The sequence below is a fragment of the Curcuma longa genome, unplaced genomic scaffold, assembly GCF_044706935.1.
Source record: "Curcuma longa cultivar G26 ecotype Majalengka, Jawa Barat unplaced genomic scaffold, ITB_CL_G26_1.1 contig_22787, whole genome shotgun sequence".
In the NCBI taxonomy this organism is placed as follows: domain Eukaryota; kingdom Viridiplantae; phylum Streptophyta; class Magnoliopsida; order Zingiberales; family Zingiberaceae; genus Curcuma; species Curcuma longa.
The window spans coordinates 3684-15789 of NW_027432003.1; the positions used below are offsets into that span (position 1 = coordinate 3684).

The 12106-nt window shown below is 36.1% G+C and overlaps 1 protein-coding gene across 1 annotated transcript; it reads left to right on the top strand.

Annotated features, from left to right (window-relative positions):
• Window positions 1–2596: 2596 nt before the first annotated feature.
• Window positions 2597–11756, top strand: LOC141817978 (fimbrin-2-like; the record flags this gene model as incomplete). Its single annotated transcript, XM_074705580.1, has 6 exons — window positions 2597–2752; window positions 2854–3053; window positions 3230–3387; window positions 10277–10373; window positions 11369–11460; window positions 11562–11756. Coding segments are annotated over 6 exons (898 nt in total), but the record flags the coding sequence as incomplete, so codon positions are not given.
• Between the last annotated feature and the right edge of the window lie 350 nt (window positions 11757–12106).

The following is a 12106-nucleotide window of genomic DNA, read 5'->3' on the forward strand; positions in this document are numbered from 1 at the left end:
ATAATTTTAATGTGATTAACAAGAAAAGAAATATGTCACGTACTACTATGATCATGTTATTATGGAAATTAGGTTGTGGCCAAACGAGGTCGAGGAGTCCTCTGCGTGGCCATTGTAGGTCGCGGAGGCCTCGCTACCACACGGTGGCCGCTGCGAGGCTACTATCATCTCGTAGCTCCGCTCGATGTTAGTGTTGGTGTCGGTCAACGGATGAAATGGTAAATTATACTTAATGTCGATCAACACGACTTGATTTCACGAACCATGATTGCCACTAATAAAATTATTGCATCATTTGTAGCTTCCTTGAAAAGTATTGGGAACAGAAGTAAAACTTACATATGATATTCGTTGAACTAGAAAAAACTTATGATAGAGTCCTAAGAGAAATTATATGGAGAATTCCAAAAAAAAAAGAGATGTTAGCATAGCGTTTCTTCAACTAATTAAGGATATCTATAAAATGTAATGACAAGAGTGAAGACTTCAGGCAGATTAACCGAAGCGTTTCCCATAAAGATAGAGACATCAAGGATCAGTTTAGTTCCTATCTTTTTATACGAATCATGAACAAACTCACTGGATACATTCAAGATATGGTACCACAGTGTAAGCTATTTGCAGATGATATTATTTTGGTGGATAAGACACATGAAAGAGTAAATGCTAAACTCGAATTTTGATGAAAAATACTAAAAATGAAATGTTTTAGGCTTAGTAGAGTAAAGACAGAATATATGAAATCTAAATTTAGTAATATTAGACATAATGATATAATTGTTAAGATAAGAAATGATGAGTTATTTGTAACTGAGAGTTTTAAGTATTTAGGATCATTTCTAAAAAAATATGGAGAGATTGAGAAAGATGTCTTATATAAAATGCAAGCGAGATAGTTGAAATGGAGGAGAGCATTAGGTGTTCTTTGTGATATACCTCTAAGATTTAAAGGAAAGTTTTACAAAACGGCAGTTAGACCTACTATGTTATATGGAGCTGAATATTAGATTATGACTCGAGCATATGAGTAGAAGATGAAAGTTGTAGAGATGATGATGTTAAGGTTGTGGGCATACATGGATGGACAAGATAAAAAATGAAAATATTAGAGAAAAAGTCGGGGTTGTACTTATTGACAGAAAACTTAGGGAGACACATTTAAGATGGTACATACATGTACGTAGACGATCAATAGATGCTCCAGTTAGGCGATGTGAAATTATAACAAATGTGCACATCAAATGAGGAAGAGGAAAATAAAAAAGAGTTGGTTTGCAATAATAAAATAAGATAAAATTTATTTAAATATAAATGATGATATAGTAGGGGATAGAACCTAATGACATAGAAGGATCTATATAGCCGATCCCACCTAGTGAGATAAGGTTTGATTGTTGTTGTTGTTGTATTTGTAACTTCATTGATCATATAGTAAATTTGCTAAGCACTAGAGTTTCTAGAGTTTAGTATATATACAGCAAGTTAGATTTCATAATACTTTAGGGACCGTTGGGGACCCAATTGTAAATGCCATGTATACTAGAGATCTACTTGTAATTTTATATTGATAAATAATAAATGTAGATAGAGAGGACTACCTAGGTAACAAGCTCCATTTATCTTTCCCCAATTACTCTAAATTAAAGGGACAGCTCTTGTACTGGTGTGTGTTCTATATCTTAATTTTTGTGCAATATTAAAAACTACCCAAAGCAAAATGATATATCAAAGCAAAACTGAATTGGCAGTAAAACAAAAGAAATTATCTAATCATTAGAATTGCTCTTAGTTACCATTTAAAATGATGATCATGGACTTCTTCAGCAAATACCTTTAGCTGTTGTTTTAATTTTCCTCAAAAGAATGTCATTCTTGCCTTTCTTTTGCACTAATAATTGTGTTTAGTAACATGGATTTCTCACAAACATGCTCCTAAAATTCTTTCCAAAATGGGAATGACAAGAAGCAATTTGAAATGAGGCTATGAAGACAAGGTTAGGTGAGTGGAGACCCATAAATTTGTTAATCAAGACAGTGTTAATTATTCTATTCAGGAAAATGCTGAACATTAAAGAAAAGAAAATTTTGAATCTGGGTGATACTTAGTGGATTTCCATAAGGCTTATTGAAACATTGTATATATGTTTTTTATTTGTACTATAACTTTGAGAAAAAAAAAAAGGGCAGCCCGGTGCACGAAGCTCCCGCCATATGGGGTCCAGAGAAAGGATCCATTGTACGCAGCCTTATGATATTACATCCTGTATCGATGCTCTATCCATGTCTTGTTCAAAGTATGATATTCAGTCAATTTTGGAAGTCTGCATTTTTTTTGTTACATTCTTTTAGATTTGTAATAAAGAGCAGGTGCTTCAAATTAAGTGCAACCCAACTTGTTGGCAACTTTGTTGTGTATAAAGCTAACTTTCTAGTTTTCTAATTAGTTTTTACCTGTCCCATATTGTATCCATGTGTTGAGTTAATCATTGCACTGAGTTATCATGTGTGTTTTGTAGGAATTTATTGCCAATTTCAGGTGACATATACCAGGTCATGCAGTTTTTATGATAGGCCATATCTGACCTTTTGTGTGCAGGAATGGACTATCATCACAGGTGAAACCTATCACATTTTATGAGTTAAATTTTGATGATCCACAAACTTCTAGGGAAGAAAGATCATTTCGATTATGGATCAACAGTCTTGGACTTTCAATGTATATTAATAATGTGTTTGAAGATCTTAGAAATGGGTAAGTTGTTTGTAATAACATTTTCCTTGCTAGTTTTTCATTCGTTTCTGTATTATAATGGAACCTAGCATTTCAGCTGGTAAATTACTTTGAACTTGCAGATGGGTCCTTCTAGAAGCCCTTGACAAAGTGGCTCCTGGAGTAGTTTGCTGGAAGTCTGCAAATCGACCTCCAATAAAAATGCTATTCAAAAAAGTAGAAAATTGTAATCAAGTTATCAAAATTGGGAAACAATTGAAATTTTCTCTGGTTAATATTGCTGGGAATGATATTGTGCAAGGGAACAAGAAACTCTTATTGGGTAAGTTCTGAAAATTGAAATATAAGTTGCCTTTCTATTGTAATTATGCAAATTAAACTGATTGTTTGTCAGAGTGTCTGATCACATATTCAATGTAAAAGATATTCTTTTACAATATCACTGCTACTATATATCTCGGTGAAGATTGTATATTATAACTATTACTTTTGTTACAGCTTTTGTATGGCAACTGATGAGATACAACATTCTCCAACTTCTGAAGAATTTGAGATTTCATTCTAATGAAAAGGAGATAAAAGATGTGGATATATTGGATTGGGCTAATAATCAAGTAAAGAATTGTGGAAGACACTCTCATATGGACAGCTATAAGGTACGTGATTCTCCAATTATAATGTCTTTTTTTCCTTGATAGTTTTATCAAATACTCATTCTTGCAACTCTCCCTACTAGTTTATATTATAAATTTGGTTGCTAGTAGGATGAATATCCAAATCTCAAAGCACATGGTCAATTTTTTTATGGCATTTTACTCAACCACATTGAAAAGTTTCCGGAATACCCAAATCACGTATTCAGTTCCTGTTTTACCCCTTATCCCTCTCTCATGAAATGATCATGTGCGTCCGAACCAAAAGCCAAATCCGAACCAGTGTGTGTGTCTTCTTCGTGAAAAGGCGATGTGCATCTGAACTAAAATTGACGGCCGACATGACGGTACAATTTCTTCGTGAAAAGGCCAAGCCCGATGACGTGTCTGTTTCTGACAATCTTCACCACGCCATGGTAGCTTCTGAACACAAGCGTCCCTCCCAACCCCGAAAGTCCTAACGGGCGAAATGTAATGTCCCTACTGGCCAGCTTCGATTGCAGCATCTTCTTTATTCTTATCTTCACAAAACACTCAAATCTTCCTGTTGACCGAAGCTCTTTTAAAATCGAGGTGTCAGTGCTAAAATTTGAAAGGTAGGGTGTAAAATACTGGTAGCTCCAAAATTCCAAGCATTCTAAAAAAACCCTAAAGCACCGACGACACGGTAACATTTAAACTCTTGTTCATGCTTTTACTAATCTTATGCCTAGCGACATCTTCTTTTTCAGCTTAATTCTTTATTCACTCTAAACAATCCTATCACAACACTAGTGATATCTAAAATCCTATCGAGGATGAAGCTTTTTTGCTTTGATTAATCAAACGACATGTATGATTTCTTCTACCAATCTTTAGTGTCTTTTTCTTATTTATAGATTACTATTATCAATTGCTTTCACTCACTATGCATTAAATGTTTTCATTCACTATCTTTTTCTTGTTAATGTTCAATTGTTTTCTTCTATCTATCCGGTGTTAACGCTTTAAATAAAAAATCTAAGTGTGTTTATGATCTAAAAGTTATTTGTTTCTAAAAGGATAAACTCTAAAATGTCATAGTATGATTTTATGATTTATCGACTTTCTCCACTCGGCTAGTGTATTTTTGAAAAATTCACAATTTTAATAGAATTTTTTGTTCACAATATGGTTAATTTATGATTGTATCAATGCAAGGAAGATCCTATTTCAATTATGATGGATTAGAGAACCGACACATATTATCCTGTTACTCTAAATATAAATGAGTACTACCAATATGTAATCTTCAATTTCCTCTAGTGCTGTGGGACTAGAGAGTCTACTAATTACAAATTCTATTTGAATGAACAAACTCTTAGTTTGACAATGACCCAAGCCATATAAGTACGGGATTGGAAGATTTTTGAAGGATGTGGACTTATATACTATTCATTAGATGAGCTAGTCAACACTAACGAATATAGCGACCTTGATGAGCAATTTTCATTAGTTGAAGATGCATATGTAATGAACTCAAAATTATTCGGTTGCAAAGCTAAGAACCAGATGATAGAATTGAATTATCTCTTGGTTAGGTAACGTATTTTTTTAACTTTCATAATGTCGACTCAACTAAATTTTAGTAGTACCGACATAAATATTTATTAATTCTTATTATAGGTTAACACTAACGAAATATTTTTTAACTTTCTGAATTTTATAAAATTTTTTACGTATTTCTGAAGTTCGTATCAGAATATGCATGGGCTGATTTCAGACCATCAGTCGACTGGCACACTAATACCAGTCGACTGGTGTAAATTCAGCAGATAACGGTGAAAGTATCAGTCGACTGTCAGTCGACTACTACACTCGACTGATTTTTCTGTGAGTTTTCACAAGAAGCATCAGTCGACTGTCAGTCGACTGCTACACTCGACTGATTTTTCTGTGAGTTTCTCTCCAAGGGCATCAGTCGACTGCAAATGTCTCAGTTGACTGATAACAGTCGACTGGCAACCATCAGTCGACTGACGCCGCGATTTCTATATAAGCAATCATAAACGGCGGTTGACTGCTAACCCTAGGGTTGTGTCGTCCCGTCGGAGATCTGCATCTCCAACCTTCCTCAAGCCTTCTAGAGCCCTAAAGCTTCCATATTTCCCTTCTTCTACAACCTCTACTTCTTCTTTTCAAGAAAAATCTAGGGTCTCGAAGTCTTCATGGCAGATCAACCAAGTGGAAGAAGGTAAAACCTTTAAAACCATCTTCTCTAAGGTTATATCTGATAAAAATCAATTTTTTCTAACTTGCTGATATTTTTATGACCTTGCATCACATTTAGAGTTAAGCATGCAGTATCCAAACGCCCTAGGTCTCAAAATCCTCAACAAACTGAAAACGTCCCTGAACCTAGATTCTATTCCCAGGCAGCAAAAACTCTATTTGATACAGTTGACTTTAATCTGATGGATGTTAGATTTTTAAACAAGTCTTTCTTTCAAACGTATGCACCCAAGTTGGTTGAACTCATCACATATTATCAGTTGGATGCTCTTGTTTACTGCAAGTGCAATATTAATATAGACATGTGTAAGGAATTCCTTGTTAATCTTCGTCCTATAGATGCAAATGAAAACAACTATAAAACCACTATTGTAGGCAGATCATTTGATTTCAATCCTGAAGTATTACGATCCTTCTTACGTCTTCGTGAATCAACAAACCTTTTGTGTGTTTTCCCGATATTCCAGATCCTATCACGGGAACCTTCTCCCACATCACAATAAATCAAATCCATGAGCATTATTTTGGTACTCCAAGAAATCCCTTCATAAACATCTTTCAAGGAAACGAAATGTCAGCAATCTATTATACATGGTATAGGATAGTTCTAGATTGCATCCTTCCATTGGTAACCCGGGGCAGATCAAAAGTAAGGATTCCTCATCTCATCATGATGTATGCATTAGAAAATCATTTAGACATCGACATTGTCCTTCATGTTTTTACAGTCATTATTCATCATTCTAGGGTTTCAAAAGGCAAGCTGTACATGCCTTTTGGAAACATCATTACTCAACTCATTGCATCCAAGGGCATTGCCACATCTCTAGGTACCATTCATCCTCTCTCCAAGGACTATGATCAGCTAGGAGCCAAACACCTAAAGCTAGCCAAGATTGAGCCTCATGGTGGAACCTTAGCATGGAAGAATGACATTCAGCAAGGCGCTGCACAGCCGGCTGGGGCTCCTGAGCATATGGAGGGTGTTGCTGTTCCTCCTCCTCCTCCTCATGCTGATGCACCCCCTCATCCTGGACTTGATGAGAGGATCATTCATCTTGAGGGGGTGATGGATCAGCGATATCGGGATCTGGATACCCGTTTGATAGGTTACTATGAACAAGTCCAAACCTACCATAAGGAGGTTCAGGACTATCATCAGGGTGTCCAGGGTTTTTGTGAGGAGGTGAGAGGTCTGCGTCAGGATTGGTCGACAGTCTCTCAGCGTGATCTGGAGCATTATCAGCAGCAGCAGCAGATGTTCGAGATGATGAGCCAGATGCACATGTATTATCAGCCTCCTCCTCCACCTCCGCCAGCAGATGATGATGATGCCTAGATTTGATGTTTTTGTTATGATTGGTAGTTGAAAACTTGTTGTGATAATTTGAATGCTTGTGTGATACTTTGACACTTGTGCTTGATGTTGGATGTTTAAACTTGGCTTGATATGGATTATTTTGTGTTGTAAAACATTTTATTATTACCTATCCTTTTATGGATGTTAAGTTTTCTTGTGATAGTGCTTGATTGTTTTTTTTAGATGAAGTTCTTAACAAAAACATGTTAAATTCATGAATTTAGGGGGAGCGTATTGATATCTTTTACAAGGTTATTCATATTGACTTTAGAGGTTTGATTTTGCTATATGTGGGCTAATCATGATTTAAATGAATGAAAGAGATTTAAGTTAATGGATTGAAATTAGAGGGAAAATGAATCTTAAATGGAATGTCACCATCAATATATGAAGGGGGAGCTTATTGAACTCTTTGAGAATATCAAGAAGTCAATCACCCATACCATTTCTACTATGGAGTCATACATCTTAGATCAGTCAAAGAGGGGAACAATTTACTCATTCCAAATGTTGATACATAACTCCTTAAACTCAAAATTTCAAGTTTTTGATACATAGTATCAAAACAACCTTCTAGTGATGATAAAATTTTGAAACTAATTTTCTCTCAAAGATAATGGGCTATGAAAGTACATTGTGAAATTTTAGGATTTTTGGACGAAATTTGAATTAGTTTTGAATTTCTAAAGTTGGACTGAAAAATCAGAATTCAGCCATCAGTCGACTGAGACAGATACCAGTCGACTGATAATTCTGTAACTTTGTGAGTTTGATCTATTCTCTTGAAAATTGACCACAACTTGACATCAAATGCTCCATATATGCTCTAAAAGTGGTCTACTAATAATAAGGGTTGGTGCAAACAACATGTCAATACCCAAATATATTTTGATACTTATGCATGGTAATTGAAACTTCTAATTCTTTGACACATAGTATCAAAATAATGATTTATGATTGAAAATATGATGAAACAATTTTTCCCAATTACTTATGGGTCATCATAATCACATGGTCAAATCACCTATTTTTCTGAATTAATATGAATTAGGTGTGGTTTTTCAAAGTTGGCACTGATAATCAGTTTATCAGGCATCAGTCGACTGGTGCTAATGACAGTCGACTGATCTCTCTGTTTAATGAATTATGCTGGTTTTTCTCAGTGAATTCTTGATTTTATTTTGCAACATTGAATGTACTCCTTGTTCACTAATGTGCTTGTATGCTTTATGGTTTTAGTGAGTGATCAAAGGAGAGGTAAGGATTAAGGGGGAGAAATTATAGCATTTGCCATTATCCATTTCTCTTGAAACGGTTGAATTCTTATCAATTATTTGCTCTGATATTCCCTATCTCTTTTTGTTGTATGTCAAAAAGGGGGAGAATGAAGTGGAAAGTTAGGCTTTAATGTCTATTCATGCTAAATGGTTATGCTTATTTCTATTCATGCTAAATGGTTATGCTTATTTGATTAATTCTGTTTAACACATGATTATGCATGGTGATATTATACATGTTGTATTTAAAGACCTAACTTAAATGATTTTTGCCAAACATCAAAAAGGGGGAGATTGTTGGTGCAATCGTGCCCCAAGTGATTGGATTTTAATGTTTGGCTAAATCAGTTAAGTTAGGCAATGTTGGTTATCTAACATGTGTGGTTTGAGTCCACAGGAAAGCCCAGGAGTGGAGACCTGGCAATTGGTGAAGTCCCGGAGGCGCGGCCTCTTGGCATTTGATGAAGTCCCGGAGGCGCGGCCTCTTGGCAATTGGTGAAGTCCCGGAGGCAAGGCCTCTTGGCAAGGATGCCTTAGCACGATGAAGTCGAGGGAAATGTCTCAAGCTAGTGCAAGGAAGAGCACGAGGCTTGTGGAAGACGTTTGAAGGCTTGCATCAAGGCTAAGGGGTGAAGAGAAGCTGAAAAGGGAAGTTTTCAGCTGGAGCAGTCGACTGGCCCTGCCAGCAGTCGACTGGAGTTGATCCGGAGCACGCACAGACAAGCACAGAAAAATTAGTCGAGTTGACAGTCGACTGGGAGCAGTCGACTGGCCATGGAGCAGGCGACTGGTATACTGCCGTTGAAGTGACAACTGGCAAATTAAATGCGTATTTAATTCCCGTTGAAGGCCATCAGTCGACTGACCCTAGTAGCAGTCGACTGGTGCACTGAAATTTATAAAAAGAGCGGTCAACGTCACAGAGAAGAACAACAGCCATTCTTTCATCTTCTTTATTGTTCTCTGAGACTGTAAAAGCTCTGTTTTCTTCCTCTATTACTCCATTAAAGATCTTGTACGAGGAAGACACTGTGTTGTGAGGGTTTCTCCGCCTTCGAAGTGTGATTCGAAAAGGAGGTTTTCTCATAGTGGAATCGTCGGGCTGTGCGTGTGGATCCTTGGATTAGTCACCTCGTAGAGGTGGATACCAAGTAAATCAATCGGGTTAGCGTTTGGTTCTTTGCAATCTATTTTGTATCTTTTTGCTTCCGCTAACAAATTTGCAGAGAAAGTTGAAAATCGCTATTCACCCCCCTTTAGCGAATGCACCGATCCTAACAATATGACCTATTTGAGCTTTCTCCGCTTAGCATCTAATCACTCGATTCACTAAGTCTCTTTTCAACTCGATGTCTGATTCTCACTGACCCCATCAAGTCTGTCTTGCCACATACCTGGTCCAACTGACTTATTGTGTCCAATCCTCTTGATCTGTCAATTCTTTAGTTGACTTACTAGGGCTTCTGTTGTTTAATATTCAGTCCACCTGACATATTAGAGATTTCTTGTTAAGTCTTGCGCACTAAACTTAACTTTAAATTATTTGCCAACATCAAAATTCAAGTTCGATTATCTGATGCTCCTTGTACCAACACTCACTTAAATTTCTTTGACTTTTAAGTGATCTCTTCCTTTTTGTTCTTCATGTTTTGGAAAACTATTTTATTTTTAAAAACTCCTAATAGTTTCTAACTTGGTTGTACTATTATGCTCTTCTTTTTTCCTTCCTCTATAACTTTAATTATCTTTTTTTAGGATCCAATGACAATGGAAGATCTATCTTCCATTTTCTAAAGAGTTTATGGATTCCATTTAATTGTGCAAATTAGCTCTTTGCTTTTTATTATGCAATAAGTGAATTAAGAGAAATACTTATGAATGGTTATTTTGCTATAGTTTTTAACATTTTTTTTGTCTATTTACCTTTTTTTTTATCTCTTTAATTAATATTATCGTTTCTTTCATACTGCAATCTCCTGTCATCTGTTTTTCACCAAATTTTCAGGATAGAAGTCTTTCCAGTGGCATATTTTTCCTTGACTTGCTAAGTGCTGTTGAGCGTAGAGTTGTGAATTGGAACCTCGTGACTAAAGGCGAAAGTGGTAAACAAGATAGCCATTGTATTCATATTTCCATCTTTATTCTCTATTTATGTTTGTACTAAGTATCTGCATCACTACTAAATGAGACAGATAAAATTGTTGGGAATAGACAACCAATTCAATAAATATGCAAGAAATGGAGGGAGACAATATCTAAACTCTTTAAAAGGAGAAACCATATTGCTATCCAAAGTTCAAGCAAACAGAAAGTTAAAGAGTCCTATTTATGAATGCAATGGTTCTTTCTTGTACAAGATAATATAATTCCATTTCTAGATTTGGTATCAGAGGAGATCATCTCCCAGGGATAGAGGCTTTGGCCTGATCACTTTAGGATGACGCTATAGGCTTTGTTACCACACAAATCCTTTCTTTCTGTTGGATAGGAACAAAATCTTGACTTGTTGCATGAAAATGGTTTTCATCAACATCACCTTGTGCCGCTGGTTGGTTCATGAGCATGTACATGACATTTACAATTATACACCAGCATATAGTATATAAATGAACAAACCCCACATCTGATGTCTCGAGTCCACTTCCCTCGGGTAAATCTAGAGATACAAACAAAAGGAAGGCTAGTTGGTAGCTAGGAATGCAACATTAATTATGTATAATACAAAAGAGTTAACAATAAGATAGCAGGCAGGGATTAGTTATAGCAAACTACTATATATGTTGTAAGTAACTGAAATGTTAGCTTTAGGTTTTTAAGAAAGGATGCGAGTAGCAAGCATACTTGTAGGTAAAGACCAACGAGTCCAATTTGCATAACGCTAGCTAGCTAGCTAGCTTTACGTCAGTCGACAGTTCAAGAAATAGGCCTAATTAGTCTGTTCAAGTCTTTTGTTAATATATTTCAAGCAAGTCCCATGATTGAATTTGAATTGAAACTCGATAGTGATGTTCTTGTGATAATTGCAACTTATAGAGGCTGATATCACCTTCTCTGTTAGTTCTAAACATTTGTGTCTGATGCCATTGAACAAATGCAGATGAAGAAAAGAAAATGAATGCATCTTATACTATCTCCGTGGCCAGGAAACTGGGTTGCTCTGTGTTCTTACTTCCAGAAGATATAATAGAGGTAACTTAATTAGCTAAAATACAAACCACTCTCCCTCTTATTAACAGAGTTGTCTCTTCCTCTCTGCGGGTTACCGCGATACTGCAAATGCCATAACTCAGGTGAATCCAAAGATGATGCTTACTCTCACAGCTAGTATCATGTATTGGTACTTGAAGAGACCAGCCACAGAGGAGGATAGATCCGTGCCGTCTTTGGATGGTGAAAATGGGAGTTCATCTGAGAGTGCCTCAAGTTCAACTTCAGATGATACTGCATCGGAATCTTCGACAGATGATAATAATGGAAGCCAATAATTCTGAAGTATATATTTCATCTTCCTTGTCAATCAATTATTATTTCCTTGTTGCTACTTGCCATTATAGCCTTTGATGCTTTGTTTTATGTGCTTGCATTTGCTCCATGAACAGAAGAGAATGATGGAAATCAATTCCAGAGAAGCATTTGCTTGTTATCCGACTTGATCACTAACTGTTGTCGATTTTGAAGATGCAATATGCTTTGGAGCTGAAATGCTGCAAACTTGATAACCTAGAGATTTGCAACACATTACCTACCCAAAACCCTATTCTCTCTTGCAGTATGGTTATATATTCAATAGATCTATTGGTGAATCTAGCTGTTCTCTTTGAATCAAATTAACACT